The 27,898-nt window shown below is 37.0% G+C and overlaps 1 protein-coding gene across 2 annotated transcripts in view; it reads left to right on the top strand.

Moving 5' to 3' along the window:
• The window catches only part of XIRP2 (xin actin binding repeat containing 2), a 1,245,171-nt gene that overhangs the window by 764,613 nt on the left and 452,660 nt on the right, over positions 1–27,898 (top strand). For both annotated transcript variants that reach the window (XM_044075604.1, XM_044075601.1), the window contains exon 2: positions 22,986–23,145. In XM_044075604.1, the coding sequence (XP_043931539.1) occupies positions 22,986–23,145 (160 nt within the window). The remainder of the gene's footprint in view (positions 1–22,985; positions 23,146–27,898) is intronic.

Here is a 27,898-nt window from a genome sequence, read left to right as displayed (position 1 = left end):
ATTGGTTTACCTGGCGGATTCTCTATATTTTTATGGACCTTAGGTATAACAAAAAATTTAGCATCTTTTGGATGTTTTGTGTGCAATTTCCTTACATCAGAGGGAGAGAGAAAAACCTAATCACTCCCCCACTCCAATAACTCTAACAAAAGGGGATTATATTCCATCACAGGGTTACCATTTAACTTTTGATAAACATAGGTGGTATGTTGGGCTGACTAAAGGGGTGGTTAAGAAATGAATAGTGGAACATTTGGGGGATATAAGGAATGTTAAAGTTAGATAACCCAGTGGCCCTGCATTCCCATTTTGTGCATGGCAGTTCTGAAAGCAGTTTTTTCTTTCAAACCAAATCAGGATAACAAACTCTTGTAAACAAAAAAGAAAACAGGTTCTGATCCAGAGGGTAAACTCGAAAAGATTTATTCAATGTTAAGCACTTTTCGTCTTCCGCCTTCGGAAGACTTCTTCAGGCAAAAGAGAAGAAAATTCTTTTACACAATTTAAAAGAAAAAAGGGCACCAAAACAGAGCAATACATGTATCATACAGCTGTCAATTAATTAACCACTTAAAACCAAAGTTAATTAAAATGATACCAGTTCTAAAACTTCATACATAACTAAAAACGGTCCTTCAAATCTCCATTTCTAAAATCATTACAAACAGAACACAGTACATAAGAAGGTATCCCCATGCAAATAAATATAACAGAAAAAACTTTGCTCGAGTATGTAGCAAACATGAACCTATAAATATAAATACACGCTTACTTTAAATGTGAAGTGTTATCACAACATGAAAACATGAACAATAACCAAGGTTAATTAAAGATATAACAGCTCTGAAAACTTTTTTCATTATTAAAACAATCCTTTGAAAATTTGTTTAAAAATTCATTACAAACAGAACACAGTGAGTAACAAAGTATCCTTGTGCATATAAATACAAACAAAGAAATACATTGCTCAAGTATATAGCAAACATGTAACATAAAAATAAATATATATTTGTGCCTCAAATACAAACTGTTCTAACAACATGAAGAAATGATAATGTCAGCAATACAATTGGAGAAGTCAGAGTGTCGAATATAACAAAGAAAACATCTGATACTCAGTATTACACACAACTGCAGGCTTGCTAAACAAAATACTTCAAAGGGTGTACCTGCTGCACTTGTGTTGTACTGAAACATCCGTTCCAAAACAAAAATGCGATAAATAAAGATGCAATAAATAAAGAAATATATTTAAAAGAATATACCTACAGCACTTACATTCTACTAAAATTTAAATACCCAACTAAAAAATACATTAAATTAAGAAATATGCTTAAATATAGACAAGTAAACATACATATATATATATATATATATATATATATATATATATATATATAAATAAGCATAAATATATAAATAAATATGAATATGCATTTACAAGCTGGTAGGATCAGATTACCGTCACATACTAGGAAATGACATTACCAATAACACTAAATCAATAAAAGAGTTATCTACAGCATAAAGAAACCATCTAAATGGAATAACCAACATGTTATACAAACTTAATAAATGCTGTAATACTAAAAGAATCAATGTCGAACATTAGTCCATATACTGAACCTATAAGTCAAATATCCCATGAAAAAACACCTAAGGGGTGTGTAAACTAACCTAGGTATTGACATAAATTACAATCCATGTGATAAAATCACCTCAACAAACTTCTTAACTTCAAAACACACATCAAAGAAGTGACTTCATTCAGACCAGGTAACGTATAAGAATTCAGTCTGAGTTGCCAAATAAGTTCCTATTTCTCCAACAATAACATTATCTGGTCTGAATGAAGTCACTTCTTTGACGTGCATTTTGAAGTTAAGAAGTTTGTTGAGGTGATTTTATCACATGGATTGTAATTTATGTCAATACCTAGGTTAGTTTACACACCCCTTAGGTGTTTTTTCATGGGATGTTTGTCTTATAGGTTCAGTATATGGACTAATGTTCGACATCAATTCTTTTAGTATTGCAGCATTTGTTAAGTTTGTATAACATGTTGGTTATTTCATTTAGAAGTCTTCTTTATGCTGTAGATAACTCTTTTATTGATTTAGTGTTATTGGTAATGTAATTTCCTAGTATGTGATGGTAATCCGATCCTACTAGCTTGTAAATGCATATTTATATTTATTTATATATTTCTGCTTATTTATTATTATTATTATTATATATATATATATATATATATATATATATATATATATATATTTTTTTTTGTATGTTTACTTGTTGTCTATATTTAAGCATATTTCTTAATTTAATGTATTTTTGCCTGGGAATGAAAATTTTAGTAGAATGTAAGTGCTGTAGGTATACTCTTTTAAATATATTTTTTTATTTATCGCATTTTTGTTTTGGAACGGATGTTTCAGTACAACACAAGTGCAGCAGGTACACCCTTTGAAGTATTTTGTTTAGCAAGCCTGCAGCTGTGTTTCATACTGAGTATCAGATGTTTTCTTTGTTATATTCGACACTCTGACTTCTCAAATTTGTATTGCTGACATTATCATTTCTTCATGTTGTGCGAACAGTTTGTATTTGAGGCATAAACATATATTTATTTTTATGTTACATGTTTGCTATATACTTGAGCAATGTATTCCTTTGTTTGTATTTATATGCACAAGGATACCTTGTTACGCACTGTGTTCTGTTTGTAATTAATTTTTAAACGGATTTTCAAAGGATTGTTTTAATAATGAAAGAAGTTTTCAGAGCTGTTATATCTTTAATTAATCTTGGTTATTGTTCATGTTTTCATGTTGTGATAACACTTCACATTTAAAGTAAGCATGTATTTATATTTATAGGTTCATGTTTGCTATATACTCGAGCAAAGTTTTTTCTGTTATATTTATATGCACGGAGATACCTTCTTATGTACTGTGTTCCGTTTGTAATGATTTTAGAAACGGAGCTTTGAAGGACCGTTTTTAGTTATGTATGAAGTTTTAGAACTGGTATCATTTTAATTAACTTTGGTTTTAAGTGGTTAATTAACTGGCAGCTGTATGATATATGTATCGCTCTGTTTTGGTGCCTTTTTTTCTTTTAAATTGTGTAAAAGAATTTTTTCTCTTTTGTCTGAAGAAGTCTTTCGAAGACAGAAGATGAAAAGCGCTTAACATTGAATGAATCTTTTGGAGCTTACCCACTGGATCGGAGCCTGTTTTCTCTTTTGTTTACAGCAGTTTTTTTCTTTAACATTTTGGACAAACCCTATTGCATTCAGGGAGGTGATTATGTATGGAAGTTATTGCAAATAAAATAATAATAATATAATAATATAATACTAATGTAATATAATAATAAATATAATAATATAATAATATAATGATATAATAATAATTGCAAAATGGTTATTGCAAAGTCCATCATTAATTTTAGAACTTTGCATCCAAGTGGATTAAACTTGGAATTGAAGTTTAATGTATGATTAGATCACAAGTTTGTTTCCAGTCTTGGATATATTTATAGTATTTAGCATTTATATTTGTATTATTAATGATGAAAGTTTGCATACTGTGTATTGTACATAATTATGTTTTGGGGTAAATGTGCTAGAGAAAAAAAATTAAGCGCTTTTAGAATTATATAGGTAAGCATTTTGAATATGGGCACTTTAAATGTTTTTTTTTTTTTTTGTATTTCAATAATTTATTGAATAATTGAGTGGTAATTGGTTTGTACATAAAAGGGGCTGCTTACTTGGTGTGTATTTATTCCCTTGAAGGCAGTAGCTGAGGTACCAGGAAGCACCAGTAAAGGTTTTTTTTGGAAGTCATACTGCCTTTGGCTCTGAGTTTTTTGTTTTATAGTATTTTGCAGTGTTATTGTAATTACCAAACTTACAAACATCTGAAGTGTACAACACCAAAACATAATAAAACCCTAAACAAAGCATGAAGTTACAAAATTACCATCAGGAACTCTAAAACACTAATAAAACACAGTAATAACAATAAATGCAACAAACAACCACATATAACAACAACCAAGAAAACAAAAGCAACAAATAGCAACATCAACACAGCAAAACAGCAACTAAAGCAAACCATAAACAATACTCTCGCTCAGAATAAAACCATGCACAACACAGTGACTCAGTACACACTGTCTATATACATATAGAAAAACCCTCTACAGTAAAAAAGTCCATAATGAAAAAAAAATATGAAGCAAAACATGATCTAATACCTACAGACAAATATGAAAAGAAGCATACTAAACCATGAGCTCCTGTTGAAATCCAGAGATTTGTAACTACGATCCTAAAAATAACAACAATGAATGTGCAGTGGGATTAGTAACTACCAAGTGCAAAACTGCACCATTTCAAAGTATATCCTGAACTCTAAGGCACAGAGAGGGCACAAACCCACACATCTAAACAAGCAAGCCTCAGCAAAAAACAAGCTTTGGTACAGTACTTCAGTAATGTCAGCAATACAGTACATTTACCCTGCTTCCTAGATACTGGTCTTCACCTTTGACAGGCAATCTGGCTAGCTTCAATGACCAAAAAGGTGCTAGAAACCATAAGACAAGCAGTAATGAGCCAAGGATATCTCTACAGCATAAGGCATGTACAGCTGGCTGCCTACTGAAATATTTTCATTCGAAATGCTAAGTGCCAAAAAGCTGAAAACAAAAAGAAGGAAAACACAGGAGAAGAGCAAATCTTGAAATTCGATCTTCTCCTTAAAACTTCTTTTTGCAGAAAGGACTGCATTCCTCATACTCCAAAATTATATATACCAACTCCAAGATCACCATACCTCAGAGAAAAGGGATTATTCAGAAAAATGGCTTCTCAGACTTTGTATATACAAGTCCAATTTTTTGGCCATTTAGTCTCTGCATTTCTAACTTGCTATAGTGGGTCCAGACCTTTCAAATGGTTACCTGTATGGCTATTTATTTATTTATGTTATTTATTTATTTGAAGTTTGTTTGCCAGGATGGTCCATTGGGCCGAATGAGCCCATTTTCAATGGAGTCCTGGGGAGAAAAGCTCCATAGATACAATGTCAAATATACAAGTGAGAATAATGTAAAATACAATAAAATAACATAATAGTTTGTTAAAGTGTCAGAGTAGTACTTATAAGCACAGGAAAATGTGAATGCCACAGGAAAATACAGAAGAGCAAATGCAACCAAACATAACAGTTTACAATTTTGTTAGATTTCTATGTTCACTAGTAAAGGAAAAGAAAAAGTGTTAAGTAAGGTTGTCATTAGTAGGTGTGTACAGGAGAATATTTACATAAGGGGTTAACTACAAATGTATGTTCTCATAGGAGGGAAGAGTTGTAGACTGAGGGGTGAGTAGTACCTGGAGATGTTATGCTGGATGGGTACAGGAGCATTCCCAGAGAGATGATAGATGTGAGTGTATGAGAGAAGGGGTTAACTACAAATGTATGTTCTCATAGGAGGGAAGAGTTGTAGACTGAGGGGTGAGTAGTACCTGGAGATGTTATGCTGGATGGGTACAGGAGCATTCCCAGAGAGATGATAGATGTGAGTGTATGAGAGATTTAAAGATAGGAAGGCTGCTGGTACTGTGGATATGAGGTGGGAGGGAGTTCCAGAGGCGGTCTAAGAAAAAGGAAAGTAAGAGTTTGCCTGCTGGACGGGCTGGTTTGTGGAGTTCAACTAGGTTCTGAGTGCTAGTTCTAGGGGTCTGTTTGGATGCTGCATGGTGAAGGTTGAGGAGAGTGAGGGGCAGAATGAGGGCTTGAAAATGAGCTTATGAGCATGAGTTAGTTAAGTATAGGTGAGGTAGTTAGGAAGCTCAAGCCAGTTTAGTTTGTGGAGGGCAGTACAGTGATGGGAGGAGGATCTGTGGCTGGAGGTGAATTTAGCGATTTTGTTGTAGCAGGAAGAGAGTTTTGTTTTAATAGAGGATTTAAGGTTGATTAGGAATGGGGCACCATAAAGGAGAGAGGGGATGAAGTATGATCAATACTATATGTACCATATAGCTGTACAGTGACACTTCAAAAGCTATATGTACCAGTCTGCTGTACAGTGACACTTAAAATCACCTTGCTTACTATAATATTGTCTCTCTTTCTCTCTTTCTATCTCTCTCTCTCTCTCTCTCTCTCTCTCTCCACAACTTCTTCTTCCCACTCATTGTGTAGGTCTGGGTGGGGCCTCCTCAGCTCAGTCTACATATACCAGCACTGCTCACTAGAGTCTGTGATAGCAGTGGCATCATTCACAACCCTGACAAGCACATGCCAGGCATCCATTTTATGTAGAGGACTGTTATAATCCCCAAAGGAAAAGCTAGGTCGGGGTGAAGGTGGCAGAGACCCCAGGCACAAGATCCTAGGGGGAGTGGAATCTGCAGTTGTGCATCAGTCTGTAATGCAGCACTGACATTTGGAAATGAATGCTGATACACATTTGCAGTTGAGGTGAAGCACTTTGTGTGTTTTATAATATGTAGCAAGATGCTTGCTTTACTCAAAGCTTAACAAACAATCTGCTATTGTTTTCAAAGGATAAAAAACTTTTTTTCTTATCTTTATATCCTCAAATATGAGAGTCCCTTTTTTGATCTTCAGACTTAAAGCTAAGGAAGGTGCCAGATGAAGGGATGACACAGGGAACTAAAATACGTAGCTGTAGCTTAGATTATTGCCCAGGATGTTCTCCCTATGTTGGTGGAAAATGATTTAGTGCTCCCAGCAGTACTGTATGGGAGTCCTGACAGAGTCTGATCCTGCTGAGGTCATGCCCACTCATAATATCAAGTACAATTGTAACCAGAGTACATGGTCATATTTTGGGGATGCCACATGGCTCACATTGACAGGCACAATAGCAAGATGCCAGTCTATAGCAACTCAGTACATGCTGTCAGTAACATGCTGAAGTGTGTCATTAGTGTAGCCAGGCCCCTTAATCAAGCACACTTTATATGACCAATATGCCCATGAACAAGCATGATGGACAGCTGAATAATGTGAAGAACATGATCATTAGCACAGTCCACCTCTGAGGACATGGTGACATTGCCAGCAGCACTAACAGTGGAGGGAACACTTCTGCTGCCTACAGGTAAGGGAAAAATGGAGACACATGAGAAACCTCCAGCATCACCTTTGCTTAGCATACGCCATCTTGTCCATGCTTTTTCATAAACTGGGGTTTACAAAAGTTTTCCAGATGCCACCTGAGAATTTATCCAATAGCTGAGATACAAGGATTGAGAATGCATGGTCAGTAGAAGAAAAGGAGTTTATAGGCCTGGTAAGTAATGGAGCAGTATTAAGTTGGGAGCAGTATGGATTTAGTTCTTCCCTTACACCTTATCTATGGCTGAAATATGGGGTATTACCACTATAAAGTGTTTTGTGGATAAGAAACAGTAGAAGTAGGTCAGCAGATTCTTTAATAGGAAGCCAGATGGATCATTGCAGAGTAAAACATTAGTGTTGTATTCTGGATGCTGGAAAGAAGAAGCAACAAATATCCTTGGAAAATATTGAAAGGTTCCTGAGGCTTTTCATGGAAGTATACACTAGTAGTTTTTGTGCGTATTCTAATTATGAATGCAATATATTTTGGCTATAGCATGTTTTCATTTTGTAGTAAGGTAGTCTAAGATTTTATGGCATCACAAAGAGTAGAGTTAACTTTGGCTTTCACAGTAGTAACATGGAGTGACATATTTAAATCTGTATCCAGAGGGACAACTAAATATTTGATGGAAAAGACACATTAGCTGCTCCCTCCCTCCAACCCCCTTACTTTGTACATATTTTGTAGGCAGGGTAAGGACTTTGATTTTTACTTTCCTAGCCCCGACCTATTTCAGGGATCTAGTCTCTCACTCTCTCTCAGTTGGCAAGAAAGCTCTAAAAGTCTGATGTCCAGTAAGTTATTTTTCTTCAGCTCTGCTCAAATTACCACAAATTAGGGCTTGTGGAAGGTGCCCTTAAGTTCTAAAAGTTGTCCAGCAGTGAGTATTCTGTTATCTACTGTTATGGTAAGTTTACTTACACAGTTGAACTTTAACTCTTTCAGTTAGGGGTAGGGACTTGAAATCCTTGTCTAAGGCAGCCTCCACAGAAATTGTATTTTTATGTAAAACTGCCTGTGGAATGATTCCCACTGTGTAGGAAGTGAAAAAATAACTACAGTAATCTCAAGCTGGCCTTTTATATTGCTACAGCAATGCACAATTTTCACAGTGCTTGCCTGTGGCAGCCCATTTTTGCATCTTACTTTCTGCTACAGGTCATCCTACATTAAGATCTGCTTTGCCTTCAGAAAGTAGCTTGTCATACAACCCAGTCTGCCTCATATTTCTTAACAAAGTAGGCATTTTATTTGCCTCTGTCTCAGCCTATGCATCTGTTCATGACTTTGCACTCATGATAACAAACTGGTTCACATGGCGGATTTCATCAGAAAGCTTACCACACAGTTTGGAATGAATTGTCTAATAAAAGTGCACTATCATACTCATCTGTAGTAAAGTCTCTCAGAGTTATTAAGTTATGCTAGGCTCAGTGCCTAAAACTGTCACCACAGCAGAACAGCAATGGTTCATATTTTTAGATGTGTACCAAGTGTTACATTTCTAGTTTACGGACATGCTCTTCCTCCAAGTACTAGGATTCTTTAAGACAGTAACATGTCCTAAGTCAAGTGAGACAAAATATGTTTCTGATATCAATTAACTATGCCTCAGAAAGGATGTCTGTAACAGTATTTCTCTTGTTTGCAAATCAACTCCCCTTCATAACAATAAAGTACAGAGCAGCAGCCTGAGATTGAGTTGCAATACTAAACTGTTGCATTTCCACCATTTAACCCGCAATTCAGCATTCTTTAATAATAAAAAAATAAATAAATAAAAAAACAAAAATTGTATTAGTTTCAAGATGGGTCTTTTTAGAATAAGGTGTTTCAGCCACATTACTCAGTTTTTTTGAGATGGGATAGTAACATAAATCTATTCACTTATGGAATGGTTCTTTCTATGTTATAGCACTGTATTGAAACATCTTTGAAACGGATAAGAACTTGAAATACTGAAGTGTTACATTCAGTTGCTAGTATGCTTATAACACTGTGTTGCCATAGCAATACTGAGTCATATAATTCCCTTTTGTTTATCAAATAACAGCTCTGAACAGAATAGATGTGACAAATTCCCATTAAAATTACTGTTACATGGAAAAAGTAAGAGAGAGGCTCATTATCTCAAGCCAAAGGAAGCCTCTGTTTTAATAAGAAAAACTCTTCACTAAAGAAGAACATGAATGCATTAATTATTTTGTCTGTATCATAATTAAAAACTAATCCCACTTAAAAAGAATATTTTAGGCATGTTTAATACCTATGGAATACACAACAAAAAGCTTTTTTTAATGAAATGCATTTTATCTGCGAATAGTTCTTAACTTTGTATTATATTCAGCGACACTTTGAACTGTGGATATCTCATTTATCTTTTTGTTGCAAAAATGCCTGTGTTGCTGATTTACAGTTTAAGGCTGGGCTCTTATTGACATTAATGAATCCTGTAAAATTGTAGACAGGATCATTTAACCTCCTTGAAGACTCAGATGTTCAGATGTTACAAGACACATTCATTGATATTCAGAGAAACTATTTTCACTGTCTTTCTTAACTTTGAATCAAAACTCATAGTCAAATTTAATATGTTGTCAGTATCACATGGTGTTGCTATAGCTATACAATGGAAACCACATAATATACATTACAAAAATAACTTATTTGATATAATTCCTTTCTTTGCATGTCTAGTTTTACAGTGTTGAAAAGACAAGCTAATCCAGAAGCATGCACTGTGCAGGATGGTGTGTGTGTGTGCGTGTGCGTGTGCGTGTGCGTGTGTGTGTGTGTGTGTGTGTGTGTGTGTGTGTGTGTGTGTGTGTGTGTGTGTGTGAGTGTGTGTGGGGGGTGATGATGGTAGGGGGCTACTTTCTGTAAGCTGGTATAGAAGCCAGTGTCTAAATTATAAAAAAAATGGATATGCTTCTATTTCCAGAAACTTTCTGACACAAAAATAAAGATTGTTCAAAATGTTTCTCACACACACACACACACACACACACACACACACACACACACACACACACACACACACACAAGGATGGCACATACAAGAAAATTCATTAGAACATGTTTTAGGCCGCATACAATTTTTGTTTAATGTTGCTATTTGTTCTATAACATTTCTTAAAGACTGAGGAATAAAAGATTGAGTTTGTTTCTAGCCATTTGTGTCTGAGAATAGGAAAAATTATAATTTTTCACAATGACCAGTTAACTAAGTGATATATTAGGATGTTAGACATGTACAATAATTGTTCCTTCCATTAAAAGGATGGCAGTAAAATTGAAACATCAATTACAGTTTGGCATTGCAATGATAACAGTTCTGTGTACAGCTTTCTAATGTGTGTATCAGTGGGAGATCCAGAAGACAGATGGATGGACAGCCATTGCTGACCAGGCACAGATGTCAACAGTAAGTACTGAATAATCCAAACTCTTGGGAGACTCATTCCTTATTTTCTTCTCATGTTCTGAATATTTAGGAATACTCATACGAAGTTGTGAACACTGAATTGCAGAAAATAAGTATATTTCATACAAAAGATTAAAGATATCAGAAGAATCTGCAATACTAGGTATTACGTTTAGGTAAAGGTGATAATTCTTGATTAGTTTGTTTGCCCCCAACTCAGGCTGTGTACCTCACCTGGATGGCTTCTTTGAGTTTTCTTAACTTGTCTTACTTTTAAGCTTTTTCTTGTAGCCTTTTAACATAATAACCGACCAAGACTGCACTTAAATAAGTTAATTTATCCAGTTGTATAGGAAGACATGGTGTTCTAGATGCTCTAAGATGAATTTTAGAGATGTTTCCAATCTTTTGATCCAATATTTGCTAGAACATAAATCTTCACTCAGGAAAGAACTGTCATGTCCAAGGTTAAATGTTCAAAGCTGACGAAATAGTATCTTTCAATAAAATAAAAAAGTCAAATGCTTACAATGATATATAAATCACATGTGGAAATAGTTGTTGACTCCTAAAACCTTAAAAAAAAAGAGTTTTACCTATTATGTCTTTTTGTTGTTAAGTTTAGAAGAAAGTAAAGGAACATATGTCCATACTTGTATAGTATATGTTTTTGCTGTCTAACATATAAACAACATGCCTCCTCACCTCTTCCCCCAAAAGGGGGCCATCTCCTGTGCAACCCTCTGATGTCAGACTGGGATAGAAGTAAAAAAGCAAAATGCCATAGTAACATATTTCAGCTTGCTGATGTTAGACATGCTTGCACAACATTCATCCTTACCACTACCTCCACTTCTGAGCATCTCTAAGCAGAGCAAATTAGAATAGGTGAGACCAAGGGTACAGTTGAAGATGATGGTCCTCTTACTAGGCCTCTGCAAAAATCACCTTATATAGCTGGGGGTGTGGGATTGTCAAGCACCAAGAAATGCAGAGAGTCTAGATGCCTAGTGCTGTTTTTTTTTTTTGTTTGCCTTATTTTTGAAGGATAATTACTTTAACTGTTTTTTAATGTCATTAAGAGTAACGTGTGTGCCAACAGCACACACATATGCACACATACACACACACTACGCACACTATATACACTACATGCTTATTTACAGGAAAATTGGAGGAACACCAGTTTACCTATGGCAGGTTTTTCAGAGTGCTGGTAGAAGCTAGAGTACTTGGATAAAACCCATACGTGGACAGGAGGCCCATGCAGACATGACACAGAAGGAACCACAGAACTCACCCAAAGAACCAATCACTTCAACAGAGCAGTACTACTTGATGCAACACTGTGTCAGTAATTGGTTGTTTTCCCATAAACCTTGCACAGACCCCTAAGATAGCCACTTACTGTGTACAATGCTGAAGAATATGAAGGCTGAATCTCAAATGTCTGTCAATATCCAGTGCCTGCAACTGTCATCAATTTACCAGATAACTACAAATTTTACAAGAAACAGGCAAAAGTATGAGGCAAAAACAGAGACAATTAGGAGCTGTAAATGTATCTCAACACTGTTCTACTCAAGCAATAGCCACAGTAATATAAATTACGATTTTTCTGTAAAGAAAATGGGAAAAGAATAATAATGAAAAGTAAGACTGTGCACAAGAAGCAAAGTCAATGCAAATCTGATAAAGTGCTGAAATGCAATCGTTCCCACACTAGATCACAGCAGTGAGGTGCGTGTTGCTGAATGTGTAAAAATACTGTAGTCTTTTTTGGTATAAAACTAAGCTAATAAATGAAGTGACCACCATGAATAAATCTGAGGAAAGTGTTCAAATAATTTTTTCAGAGTTCAGTGACTACCATACCAAACAATGAATCAGACTGGAAAGTTAGCTGTAATAAGTTTTAAAATACATGGGGGCTAATGTTACTGTAATGTCACACAGCAGTTGTAGAGGCATCTTAAAGTGTCTGCACTTGTATAAAGCAGAAAGAGACAGATGTAGCCCTGCAGGTCAACTCAACTGCATACTGAGTGATTGGTATAAGAAGATCCCTAGCAATGTCTAAAACTGGCTGGGTTAGGAATATTCCTAGGAGTAACTGAGACTGAGTGGGTTAGGAATATTCCTGGCATTGGCTGAAACTGGGTGGTTTAGGAATATTCATTGCAGTGACTGAAACTGGGTGGGTTAGGAATATTCATTTCAGTGACTGAAACTGAGTGATTTGGGAATATTCCTAGCAGTGACTGAAACTGAGTGGTTTGGGAATATTCCTAGCAGTCCACAAAATCCGACTAAAACTGTAAGCCAAGGAACTTGTAAATAAAATACAAATTTATTCTTATCGAACGAATGTGTCAACTTCTTCAGATTCAAAACAGTTTTGTGAAATACACACACCACTTAAAACAACTTACTCTTGTCATGTGATCAGCATCAGCTGGTGCTGCTGTTCTAGAGCCTGCTCATATTTAAAGTGATATTACATATAAAAAGCAGTAATAAAATATGTTGTGCACGCTGGCACAACATTCAACAGACTGATAAAACCTAACCTAAGCTAAGCAGATTAACTACAATTAGCAGTCAATTTCGACTGTTTAATAATAAAGAATAAATCAATTAGTGTTACAGTTAAACAAGTTAAACTTATGGCAATCCTGGTTGAATAACAATCCTAAGAAGTCAGAAATTGTCTACCAACAACTCAGACAGGATTGGTTTTATGCTGTCAGTTAACTCAATTTTACAATACAAGTAAAAGTGTTAAAAATATATTAATAACCAATACATTTATACAAATTGTACTTAAAAAATGCTGACAAGCGACTATCTCAAGAAGTCAGAAATTGACCATTGGTCAAGGCCACTTTTTTAAAATACAAATATTTAAGGTTTATAAGAGGCTTGATGTTTATAAAAGACTATTAAGGGCTTGCCTACAAAAATACTTCCAGTTATAAATCACCAAACTACTAAATAAACATAATCAAAAATACATTGTTGTAAGTTACAAAGTTCCTGCTTCATCTATTTAGACTTTTTAACTTTAAGAGGCAAGCAATATTGCAGGCATCATTCAGGCCAGGACTTAGAAATGCATTTAGTCTCACCTGCCATAATAGCTCACGTTCTTCGAGCATCAAGTTAAATGGTCCACCTCTCACATCAAAGCTCACATGGTCTATAACTTTGAAAAGAAACTTGTGGTTACTGTGTTCAATAAGGTGTCTTGCTAATGGGTTATCATCTTATTTCTTTTCTATAGCATATGTACTGAACGTAAGCTAAAAGATAGAGTATACGAGCACACATATATATTTATGTATATGTGTGTGTGTGTGTGTGTGTGTGTGTGTGTGTGTGTGTGTGTGTGTGTGTGTGTATAAGTGTGGATTTGGTTAAATTTATCAAACACACTCTTTATGTAAACCCAGTTTATCAACTCATAAGTTGATAAAAATATGTCAATGAGTTGGGTTTAATAAAATGTGTGTTAGATGAATTTAAATAAATAAATCTATATATCTATATATATCTATCTATCTATCTATATATATATATATATATATATATATATATATATATATATATATATATATAGTGCAGCATTAGCATCCAAGACTACTCTGTCTTGAGAAGATATATTGCAATTCTGAGTTACAGCAACATGTTACAGCTGCTTTAACATTACATTAACACTACTTTACACCACATCACATGCTGCTTAGAGGTATCATGAAACAAGCTTATTAGTTATACAGTAATAAATCGTCATTGTACTGGTATAATACATAGTTTGTTCTACAGATCAAATATAATGCAAACTCCATACCTTCAATAAATACCTCATGCTGATAAGGCCACAAGTGGGCAAATGTACACCTTAATTTTCTGCCTTCCTGACTACTCCCAGGAGGGAGAGAATGAGGGATGGAACAGTTCCCTAACAAGGCTTCACCGGTTAAACATAATGTCCATAAATGAGAGCTCCCTTTATTCTAGCACACTCTGCCACTGATTCCATAAGACTGAAGGATTTGATGTGTCCAGATGAGTTTTGCATCCCATCCTTTTCCAGACTACTGAACTATTTTATTTATTTTATTTTTTTATTTATTTTCCCGGTCAACAAATGTTAAATAAATAAAAAAAAATAAAATAAAAAATTAAGCTTCAGCAAATATGGATGGTCTAATGTGATGAAACCCTGGGCTGAGAAATGAAGTTTTGCTTGCATCATCTCCAACAGTCTTGCACATGTATAATGAAATTTATGCATAGGATCAGGGGCTTAGGATTGATATCCCCAACAAACAGGGAGTCGATCATGGTCTCCCCTCTTAAAGTGCATTGTGGAGCAATAGCTATGTAAGTAACAAAGTAAGGTTTTTTCTTATATGTATGGGACGGTTTACCTTCATGTGTACATATTACACACGAGCGAACAGCAATTGTCTGAAAGGCAGTTTGCAAAGTTTGCAAACGCCGAACAGAAAAAGGTTCGACTGTGCAATGAGCGAATGCACAGTGACATTCGTTCATTGCACATTCGACATTTTGGGGCAGATTGCGCTATAGTGGGGATCAGAAACTGGCCCCTTTCTCCACTGTAGTGCGATCTTATAGTTAGAATATTAACGTGAAGGGGTGGGGGCACAGCCCCCCCCACATGGTGGGTGCAGGGGGGCTTGCCCCCCTGCTTTACACTTCATTAGATGTTTTTTTTACATTAATGTTCGAAAATCAGTGAATCTGCTTTTCAATTTGCTGATTTTCGAATATTTCAAACTGTCGCTCTTTTCATTTTTGTGGTTACAATTCACTCATATGAGCAATCGCACCACTGTGATTCGGCTTTGTAAAGGTAAACCATATGCGAGACCCTAGCTCCTTTAATAATCATACTTCCTCTAGACATTCTGGGCTGGGGAGTTCTTACAAAATACTAAGAGATTTATCAAGTGCCTCCCTCACTTTCTGATCACATGCCTCTAACAAATGCTTATACATACTGGATAGTTTAATCCCTCTTAGACCCTGGATATTCCCCTCTCACTTTCCCTATCTTTTCCTGTGGTGGGGAAAATCTATGTTTAAGATCTGAATGTGATATATTATGTCTATGTCTAAGGTGTCAGCAATAGTCTTTACCTTGGAGGTCCCATATCTAAGTCAGTGCTTTAGAAGGCATTAACACTTTTTCTCCCACCTTTTTTTTTCATAACACCCTCACACCACACTGTGCATTTATTTTACTATTCACTCTGTCTTAAACTTTGACCTCTCTAATCTATGGTGGAAGCATCCCATTAGACAAAATATATAGTGTAAAGTGTTCAGAGACTATAGGTGTGGACAACTAGTACCAAAAGGTTAAGTGCTTTGATAGTGATCTTGTATACCCCCCTGTAGCTCAATGAGAAGCATCACTCCATCACGACAGTCTCTAACTTGCCTCACATCAGTAAAGCTTCCTGTTTACAATTAAACAAGAGATCTAGTGTTAAGACTGTGTTATGTTTCCCCCATTCTGTGATCCTTAGCACAAGTTCTTAAGATAATGCAAACTCTATTCTTAACTTAAGTCTTACTCTCCAATTAGCCCATTTGAACTTAAATAGCAGTTTATGAATCCCGAAGAATATACTATGATTAGGAGTGAGAACTTTCCTGAAAACATACACGAGAAGAGTGGCTACACAAATCTTCAAAGCACCAGAAAGAACATATTTTTGCCTTGCATAAACCCAGTCAAAATCATTTTCCCAAATTGGGGTTAAGTTTATTTTGGTCATCACTACTGGGTCACGATGCAGAATCATTTCTTGATATTTGGAGAATCTATACATCACCTATATGGCAAACTTATATTAGACCCTTGGAGTCGTGTGGCACCCTGATTCAGAGTGCAAAGGAGAGTCCTATTTTTGTTAAGAGTCAGCCTCTGAAGTTTTCCAAATCTTGTTCTAGATTTTCTGTAGGACTGAAAGTTTTGTCAGGACTATGTGAGAGTAATGCAGTCATCCACACAAAAGTGGTGCCTTGTTTTCAATTCCTAGCTGTTGCCATCACTTACTATCTAACCAGGAGTTGAAGTGTCTGTCATGTGACTATTTTGCCACAAGTAAAGGAGACAGAGAGAGGGGGTCTTGCTTGTCGGCTCGCTTATCTAAAGGGAAGAACTGAGAGAGGGAGAGAGAGAAAAAGAGAGACAACACTACTGGTGAGGACTTTTTCCAGGAAGATTTCATAAAGTCCCTGGACTACAGCTACAAACTCAAGCTCCATAATGTCAAGGGTGTTCCATAAATAGTGCCACTGTAGTGTGTCAGAGGCTATCTCAAAATTAGTACAGCCACTGCTGGTCTGGTATAGCTTGCAAACGCTGCTTATAACAAGTTAGAGTGTGCTTGTGGCCTGCACTAGACTGAACTTGAATAAAACCAGCCTGGAGTTGGAGTTTAAATGATGATAGAATGTTTTGCGTCCTTTTGACTAGGATTCTTGTGTATTTTTTAACATCAATATTGAGTTTGGAAAATGTGAGATAGTAGTAGACATCACTATCCCCCTTCCCAGACTACTGACATTTAGGAAGAAGGTTTGATACTTTTTGGGCACAGTAATTGGCTGATAAAGCTGTTGCATGGTAGGAGTGAGCTGTGATTGCAGGATCTTCCAAAATCCAGCATTTAGACTACCTGGGATTGGGATATTTGCTGATGGCGATTGACAAATAGCTGTTTTAAACTCAATATGCCATACAAGTTGTGATAAGACCTGTCTGTGGTCCTCTCATAACTTTGGGAAGCCTGCTTCACTAATAAACCTACTTATGACCCAAGCGTTGCTCGTGGGACAGAGTAAAGAGTTTAGCAGAAGGAAGCAAATGATTTATTTATGGTTTTGTAGCTGGTTATAGGTACATGGTCTGTCTTGTTCTTAAGAGTAAAAAAGAGGGCACTATCCTAGTGAGACTAACCAGGTCATCAAAAGAAAGATTAATAAAAAAATAACCTGTCTTTGGCACCCTCTTCTGCTTATCTTTTTGGCAAGGAATCTCCCTGATGTTCTCCCTTCAGCCTAGGTTCTGGTAGCACCACTTTCAAAACACTGTTTTACCTTCTAAGATCTGTATGCAACACATCCACTGTCTGATTGTTTCTGATAAACTTCAAACAGTTTTCCCCATTAACCTAGAGTGTCTTCCAGCTGATGCAAAAGTGTTGGCACTTTGCACAAGCTTGAATGTGGCAGTTTGCAGGACTTCCACAATATTTGGGATGGCAGGGACCCTTAAAGATGTAAGAATATAATGTAATTCAACCTTTCTGTAATTCTCTTAACAAATTCCTCATACTTAAGACTCAGATGGTTCATCCTTCATGGTCTCTTCAAAGACAAGCGCAGGTGAATTTTTTACCTAAACTGCTGCATGGTCTATGCAGTAAGCCTCTATTGTATGCAGTTCAGTAGATACTAGCCAATAATCTAGACAGCTTATCCCTTCCCCACTTTGGTTGATGAACATATGTTGTGTCTCATCTGGGTGCCATGGTCTCCAAATACCTACAAACCATATTCTTTCATTGCTCCTCATATAACCTTTTGGAACTTAGCATGCCTTTCCTTACAAACTGAGAATCTAACTCTCACAGAGATTAGCACAGCATTTAAATCCAAAGCCAGCTGAGAGATCTGTGACCACTGTATGGAGACTTCATTATCTGCTTGTTTTTAAGAACCTTCAGGCAGTTTCCCTGTATTAAGCTAGATTCTCGTTCCAGCTAATGCAAAAGTGTTGCTGCTTTACACAAGCTTGAAAGTTCCAGTGTGCAGGACTTCCACAATATCTGGGATTCCAGAGACACTTAAAGATTTAAAAGCATAAAGTGATTCAGCCCTTCTGAATTCTCTTAATCAAGTCATCATGCTTAAAACTCCGATGATCCATCCTCCATTGTTTCTGGCAGGACACATAGTTAGGTGAATTTTTAACCATAATGTCTAAATGGTCTGTGCAGGAAGCCTTGATTATTTTTGACTGCATTCTGAGAATGTATCCCAAAAAAGCTTTGGACAGTCTGCATTATAAGCATGAATATTATCAATTGCTGTAGTCCACACACCTGTTTTTGTAACATAACCCAAATACCCTCCTCTTTCTAATCTTGGTTTTACCCAGTATCTGCCAAATTAAATGCATGCTCATCTTGCAAAAAAATGATTTAATAAAGTGCTATGCTATTGGTAAATCTAGCATTCTTAAAAACAGATTGCATCTGCTTTAATTTTCTTAAAACAAGCTTTAAACACATTTTGAGAGGAATTAAACATCTTAACATTGACTGGAACACACTTAAATGTGTGAATATGAGTATAACACCAGATACTGAGACAGACAGAGCAGTGCATTTGACTTTTTTTGCTGTACCTGGCTCCACAAAAATCTTATATGATTAACTCTATGAGAGCAAAATGCTGACTCCATGTTTCAAAAAAAAAACAAAAAAAAAAACCTCCCGTAGCAAGGTATGACTTGCATTGTAAGCATATACCCTAGTCACAATTTATTTTAATTAATTTTACACTACCATTAGTGTGTTTGGAGCTCTTTCCATTGTCTTTAGGTTTATTGTAATCAATATACTTTTCACTTCACTTTGGAGAACCTGTAGGTGAAAAAGAAGCTGATAAATTGTCTGCCATCATTTCCTTCATAAGTTAAGAGCCAGCCAACTTTATATCTATGGCTGGGTCCTCATTACTGTCTGCTACTGCATAATATCTATTGTTTACAGCAAGAGGGTCATCAGGGATAAGTTTCCAGGCCAAAATGTGTTTTATCTGCTCCTCAAGACTGCTTCACTCCTCTGCTTCTTGATACAACAGCCCTCCGATCCAGTGAACTTTCTCCCTGGATGTTAAGTATTGCAGAGTACTTGTCAGATCTTGGCTGCTTTCTTTGCCCACTCTGGGATCCCCTGAGCACAATTGCTACTACTGGAAGTCAAGCTAGTAATGGCCCTAATGGTCTCATTAACCCTATCTGGTAGCAGCCTCTCTTTTAAAAAAGATATAACTAAGTCTGAGCTGGTAAAAGTATAATTCTGGTTTTGAAATGTAATGGCTAAGTATGCTGGATACCTTAGATTTATTAGCAGCCCATTCTTGTAGCAAAGTGAACCAATGTGAAAATCTTCCAATCAACATGGCCAAAGTGTTAGCTTAGTATAAATAGACTTCATAAGTGAGGTCTTGATTTCCTTAGTTGCTTACTGTACTTTTTATCTGCCTAGCTGAGGAACGTAAAGGCAATTTGTTGGAGGGGTCATGTCTACTGCCCTGGAAGGTGTACAGCTGTGTGTGCACATTCATTTGTTATGGGCCAAGTTAAAGGCAAGTTTGGGGCAGTTGCTCTTGTAAAAGGTTTTGCAGATTACTCCTGTCTGTACTTTTATGCAAGTCCAGCAGATACAGATTACATTGCCACTGCTTACTTCTTGGGTCTTTCATGTTCTCCTGTAATCTTGAGATCTCATCGTTCATCAAATCCAAGAAAGCAGGCAACTTGTTTGTTTTCTCTGCCTCAGCATTTAAATTGGATTCAGTTGCTAATATTATGGTGGTATACTCCTCATATGCTTGCTAATGGTGGTTCTGTTTGGCTTTGAAGTACACGGGTTCATCCAATACCTTGGTTATGAGCCCTGATGGCTAATCCAACTTATCAAAAAGCTCTCTTGTAAACTAATGCAGGCTCTGTTACTTTACCATGTATGCCACTTACCATCTGGATATACTAAACAGACAAATGTGAACACAGCATGTCTTCTGAGTCAGAAATTCTTTTGAACTACATTTTAGGGTTTGTTGACTGACCATTTGATAAAATATAAGCTTTGACCAAAGATTTGGAGGTTTTAGTAACTTTTATTTTAATAAGTATGGAGATTCTCTAGGACTATCTTTACCACATGAAAGTGTAGCTCCACTCCCTGTGTGATTGCTGTAACTTCTTAATATTTTATTTTTTTCTCTTTAGTATACCATGTGATCCCATTGCTCAGATGATTTGAGCATCATAAAGCTATTTCAAATGCTTAAGTTTGGTTGTCAGTGGTTTACATAATTCTTTCCTACCAAGAAGTAAAACATTAAGTTAAACTTTCTTTGACTGATGCCACACTTAAACATTACTGTAAGTGTAATATTTTCAGAAGATTGTCCAGGTTTATCTGTTTCTAGGTGCAAGGTATATAATTTCTGAGAGGACAAATACACATCCAGGAAGATCTAAACAGCTATGCTCTGAGACAGGCTCATATTCTCTAAGCGACTTGTACTGTGTTGTTGATGTCTGGGTTCAATTCCCACTGGGCAACAAAATCTGTTTATCATACAAGATTATTTAAATGTGCCTATCTGTTGTCAGTAATATATTTAAATCATATGTTAATGCAGGATGCACAGTAAAGTATCTCAGGTTGCTCTACCTAGCAAGGGAATGATTTGCAGTATTTGATAACAGGAAAAGCAGTTGCAGCAAGAGTGTGAGGTTAAGGTGTGAAGAGTGGTACAAATATTTGAAAGCCATGGAATTATCCATCATACAGGGTTAATTTTTCAGTGCATCCCACACACACACACACACACACACACACACACGCACGCACACACGCACACACGCACGCATGCACACACACACACACACACACACACACACACACACACACACACACACACACACACACACACACACACACACACACACACACACACACACACAAACACACACACACACACACACTTCTGTGTCCAAAAATATGATCCAATGTGTCTTACAGCATCCAAAAGTGTATTACCAGTCATATATATGTGTACATCTTGCTAATGTATCCTAGCATTTCTAACTGCACAATGCCAGATCATCCTAGTAGATATATATATATATATATATATATATATATATATATATATATATATATATATATATATATATATATAGATGTAGAGTACCTCAGGTCTACTTCACTTGAGCAAAAACCTTTTTCTTCAAACTCATATTTGTCAAACCCTAATTGTCAAAAGCTTGCTCCATCAAACAGCCATTTTAGTGAATTTTTTCCTAGGGGAAAAAGTGCTTTGCCATCATCGGGAAATTGCCCCTTTCCCCACTGTAGTGTGATCTTGGAGTTGCTATATTTAGTTGGGGGGGTGGGGCTGCAGCTCCTCGCCTGGCCTGGTTTTAAATTTTGTGACATTTGACATTTGTTAGGCTGGCCAAATGTTTTTTTTCTCCTCTAGGAAAATATTTGCTTAAACGGCCATTTGACAGAGAAAGCTTTCTGCAATTAGGGTTTGACAAACAGGTGTTCAAAGAAAAGGATTTTTGCTCAAATGATATAGACCCAGCATCTCATGATTTGGAATTGAACCTGGTTGTATTCCATGTCTATAGGAAACAGCTCTACATACCTGCTGATAACCATAAAAAGCTGAGGTCATGAGGCAGTCTTCTTCTTTCGTCTTTTCCCGGTTAGGGATTGCCACAGCGGATCACCTGTCTGCTCATGAATGGCAGTGGAGTTTTTTACAGTGTCGAGTTGCCAGCCCGGCACCCATCCTTCCACAGAAAGCACGCATGCACGCACTCACACCTAGGGCCAATTTAGAGTGTCCAATCCACCTACAGCATGTCTTTGGGCAGAAACCAGAGCACCTGGAGGAAACCCACATGACCACAGGGAGGACATGCAGACTCTGCACAGAAGGCACCCCAGCCGAGGATAGAACCAGCAAACCTCTTGCTGTGAGGCGACAACGCTAACCACTGCACCACCGTAGCCGCCCACCCATGAGGCAGTATTAGGACCATTAATACTATTGCAAAACACCCTGCAGTCAGATAACCTTAAGACTGTGAACTTACTTGCAACTTTAAAGTAAAGTAAGACAAAAGCCTGCATTTTTGAATCGTATTTATCAGTATATCATTCTAACATTGTTATGTTGTACTTTGGCTGGAATCATTTTCTAAATTTAATTGGTACTGCTGGCAAGGCATCACAAGAACAACACCATTAACTAGTATGTGTGCAACTGTTCTCAAACATTGTCATAAACAGCAGCATAATAACATGAAATGCAAAATCAGCAACTTTCTTTATACAGACTTGCAGTGGGGTGTTTGCTATCATATAGTTAGTATCTACTGACCTCCTTACTACTGACAATTATTTCTTAACATGTGAGTTAGAAAGTGTTGTGCAAATTATAAGGAAACCGCACTAAGGCTGGCCACACCTACACAGGAAAACCATAGGTACTTCCTATGAACAGTGCTATTAACATCTTCTTTTCGTCACTACAGGAAGCAAAGGTTACAAGAAGCACATTGTCTTTAACATCACCACAGAAAAGTCAGCCGGAGAAGCATCCTACTAGTTCCTCAGGAGAAACAGGCTATACAGGGAGAAGTGCATCAACTGGAGACATGTCCTTCGATGCTGATCAAAACAGCAGAGCACCAGGTTAGGAATATGATTTATGCTATGCAAGAAAGTAGAAACAATATAACATTGTAAATGCTGCAGGCTCTGTCATATACAGGACAAAAAAAAAGTAAAAAAGAAAAGGCCCTAGAGCAGTGGTAAACTGTTAAAGAATACAGATTCAAATGAGTTACTTTTGTGTGCAAGTCTGATGTCTTTCTACACTAGTATAATAGGTCAAAATTACAGCGCAATGTGATGAAAGTACATGTCATTGCAGTCTGCTTAAGATACAGTGTCCACAACATTATTATAAGTGAAGTAAAGTAAATCATGCCAAACCATGTGATATAGTTAAATGGGAGGACCTGGTGAGGAACATAATTCAACAACCCAAAAACTGGAACTATAAGCTTACTCTGTTTGTGTGTTTTTGTGTGCGTATGTGTGTGTGTGTGCGTGATGTGTTTGTAATGAAGCTTTTCATATGATTGTATCCATTTCTAAACTAATTAAGCTCAATAGGCGCAAACTTATTTTTCAGGGAAAGCCTTGTGGCACTGTCTATTTAACTGACTTGTTCAGAGTCTGGAAGGGGAGATTGCGGGATTAACCAGTAGATTATAAAATTAATGTTTTTAGCAGCATATAACTGTAGGACTCTACATTAAACTACCACATCTGTGTGACAACCTGCATTTCTTTATCCAGCACAAGGTCGAGAGTACAGAGGAAGCTGGGTGACTGAACTTTGTGCATCATTAAATTAGGTAAAACGCTATGCAATCCTGTAATTGCTATATGCAATCCTGTAATTGCTGTGCTCCACACAAAATTAAAAACAGATTTTCATAGTGTGTACTTAAATGTTCTATCTTTCTGTCAATGTTCTGAGAAAGGTTTTATAAAACATTTTCACACCTCTCAGAAGTGTTTCCTTGTCCTAAAACTGCAAAATGTTGGTGACCACTATACAGCTGCACTGGCTCTGTTTTGCCATGTCCTTCCACAATACATGGTTCTGTTAAGGATGGTTACACTTTTTGACATCTGTTGATGATGTCACTGTGACTGAGAGATGCTGATCAGCTGTAGCAAAGACAAAAAAGATGCACTATTGCTTTTACTAAAGGTCAAAGCTAGGGTGAGGCAAAGGTGTTATGGGCAAAATTGGGAGACCCATTTTGTTTTGCTCCTCATGTAAACATGAGACTGGGACACATAGCACTTGTGCTCCTCCTTATGACAGAAAGGAGGAGCATCAAATCAGAGAATGGACCTTTTTTTTAATCTCATTTTTGGCTTGAGGGCATATCTCAGACCTGGATCTCCTCATTAGTATTGAAGAGAGGACAGCCAGATTTGAGAATGGACCTTTTTTTTTTTTTTACAACTTAATGTTGCGGGGCTGCAGATCATGGAGCAGCACTGGGCACCAGATGAGTTAGCTATGGCTCTGGGTCAGTGTGTCCAGCAGGTTATGTACATGTCCGGAGATGAAAAGCTATGCTAAATGTAGGTGGCCACTCACTTCATGTGTGTGTGTGTGTGTGTGTGTGTGTGTGTGTGTGTGTGTGTGTGTGTGTGTGTGTGTGTGTATGTGCATGTGGAAAGGCAGTTTTAATTGAGGAGTAACTCTGGTTTTGTTCATTTAAAATCAGTGTGTCTGCGGACATCTTCAATCTACTCTGCTAAACTGTCACTACATAATAGTTATTCAGATTAGAGCTCATAAACAAAGTCCAATATATCAGAGAAGGTCTATGTAGTCTGCGACATGGCTACATGTTTACAACAATTGCAAGTGTTTACATAGTATAGTTCTGAAAAAAAAAATCTCGGTGAAGTGGTGTCACCTCTGATGCTTACTCACTAAATGTGGAACTGAGCAGGCAACAGCATCAAAATGACATATTCACACAGTCCTGTGGATAACTGAGCTCATTTATGGAATGTTGTGGATATGTGTGCAAAGCTTTGTACAGTTAAGAAATCCTGTGGCCAAATGAACAGTTGCGGACAGCTGCAGATGCACATGCACAGTTGTGTGCAGTTGAAAATCGGCAGGAAAATACTTGCAGATAGTGGTCATATCATTTAGGGGAGAGTTCCTTCTTGCTGTAGGGCATACTGCTTATTGTTTCATTTCACTATTTTTGCCAGCTGTGGGCATTCTGAGCTTAAATCTAGTCATTGCTTTGATTTCTAAATTATAGAATAGTGGTTTTGATATCCAAGCCAACTTACAGTCATTGTTATAAGAAACAATAACTTACTGCAATTCCCCTTACTGCTTTTTGTATTCATATTTTTTTCTGCTGTGGGCACTCTGAACCTGATTTCAGTCATTACTACAGACTACTGATTGCCTTATTACTGTACTAAGCTGTTGTTTTGGCACCCAAGCCAAGTTGTTATTCATTAATTCAAGTATTCATTAGCTGCTGCTACACTTTTTAGCAAATTTTGTTTTCTTCTGTTACTGCTAATGTAGATATATAACTGTAACTCTAGTGCTTTGTGTGATGATGTGAGGTATTTCCAGCTATGCCAGGAGAAGTAGGGCAGTGGATGTGTAACATATGCCAGCATAGCTAACTGGAGTTTTATATATCAAACTGATCTGTACAGGTGCTTTTATTGAAAAAGTATTTGTAAAGCTGCTTGTGTTAAAAAAATGTACCAACAGTAGGTCCCAATGGACAGAAAAAAGAAATACACCTGTATGTCAGACTGTACTATGACTATTGAAATTAATATTGCAACATAGGATACTGGAAGAGAAGAGGTTAATCTCAGTCTAGTTAACTTTGAAAAATAGTCTGAAATTAAATTACCTGGTAAGTCATAAAGATTGTATCTTACAGTTCTGATTGCAGCCAGAGATGAAATGTCTGTAAAGACAAGGACTAGGAATCCTGCAATATTGTCTTTAGCAGTGAACTAATTGCTACCCCGGAAGGGTGGAAGTGTCAAAATGGTTTTATGGCTTCCAGAAGCTATAACACATTTTAGCAAAGTTCTGTCTGTGTGTATGGTACACATATGTGCAAGATTCTGATCCAGTTTGTAGTAAAGGGGGGTAGTATGGGAACCAGAAGTCAGATAACCAGATGTATGTGATGTCATTCTGTATTCCAGGACTGAAATAATGTTTTAATGCTAGATGAGACAAAAGTCCCAAAGCAGTCTGTTTTTGGAACCTGACATAGAAGGGTCTCTCACATACTTCATCTTGCCTTGCTTTAGTAATTAAGCAGGGAATAGTAATTCTTTAGATATGTCTGGTAAATATAGTGAGCGAGATTAGTTAAGTACTGTTTTATCTGTATCTGTGTGAATCTATTCATCTGTGTTATTTTAATATTTCCTGTGATTGAAACTCTTGTGTTTATTGTAAATAGATATTTAGTATTTTCATGACCTTTTATTATTTATCATTAAATATTTTTAAACTTTTCATTGTGGCTGGTCCTTTAGAGAGTATTTAACCTTTGGGAGTACATATATTTATTTGGTGACACTGTGGCCACTCCTGAAAACCTTACTGCATTGGGCAAGTATTACCAATTGTATTAGTATTGATTTCTCTCAGTATAATTGGGTAGCCTGGTAAGAGCCTTAGATAGGTGGCTTTGGAGTGTCTGGTGGCAGCAACTACTTTATAGTCTGGGCTAACAGTAGCAGAGTGAGTAAATCTGTGCCAGCCCTTCCCAGGTCTGTATGTGTATGTGTGTGTTTGTGTGTGTGTGTGTGTGTGTGTGTGTGTGTGTGTGTGTGTGTGTGTGTGTGTGTGTGTGTGTGCGTGTGTGTGCGTGTGTGTGCGTGTGTGTGCGTGTGTGTGCGTGTGTGTGTGTGTGTGTGTGTGTGTGTGTGTATGTGTGCGTGCGTGCATGTGCATATGTGTAAATCAAATTTCAAAATGTGTTTGTGTGTCAGCTGCTTGGAGTAGGGACACAAAGCACTGATTGCACAGAGAGTGTGGTGGAGGACTTGGCTTGGACACTCTACTGAGAACTCAACTCTACAGCTATGCCAGTGAGGACTCTTATTGCAGACCTGGAGAGGGTGAGAGGGAAACCCAACCACCAAACTGAGTGTGCTCCCTGTGTGCTCATAAGGGAAATTGTGCTTGATGCAGAGAGCTGCATCTGGAAATACTGTGTGTACCTATTTTTGTTCTAAGTGAACGTCCCTCACTGGTGTCAGTGGTGAGGTTCAGGGTTTTTGATTACTGTCCCAAAGGGGAGACATATAACTTTGGATCATTGCTCTCCTTTGTGTTCCAATATATAGACTCTTTCCTATAATTGCACTTCAGTAATACTCATTAATACTCCCTAACAGGAGCAGTTTACTCTGCAGTCTATTACCAGCCTGATAGCACTAGGCACCTTGAAGCAATGCAAGAACTGTTTCATGCTAACTGGCAAATATTTGCTTCTTCTAGTAGATGATTCAGTATGAGAAAGGTGCAAGTTTCTATTAACCTTAGAGGCCAGCCTCTTTCTAAAATTGTTAACTGTACTCTGCTTGCAGTCAGTTGAGGCACTCAGCCACACCCACCACATCCTAGGCTAACAAATAATCCTTTTTACACTGATGTAAGCATAGATGAATGTATGCAAGGCACTCAGTGCCCCACTAGTCTCAAACCAGTAGCAAACAGAATGCACAACCACTATAAGAAAACATAACTACCAAAAGGGTCACCCACCTAAAAAGCCAAAGCCCTTAAGGTGGCAAGACTGAGCCAATACCTCCAGTAATGTCTTAGTCATAGGTGACTGTA

The sequence above is a fragment of the Protopterus annectens genome, chromosome 6.part1, assembly GCF_019279795.1.
Source record: "Protopterus annectens isolate FY-2018-M chromosome 6.part1, PAN1.0, whole genome shotgun sequence".
Taxonomy (NCBI): domain Eukaryota; kingdom Metazoa; phylum Chordata; order Ceratodontiformes; family Protopteridae; genus Protopterus; species Protopterus annectens.
This window is presented reverse-complemented; position numbering and strand designations above follow the sequence as displayed.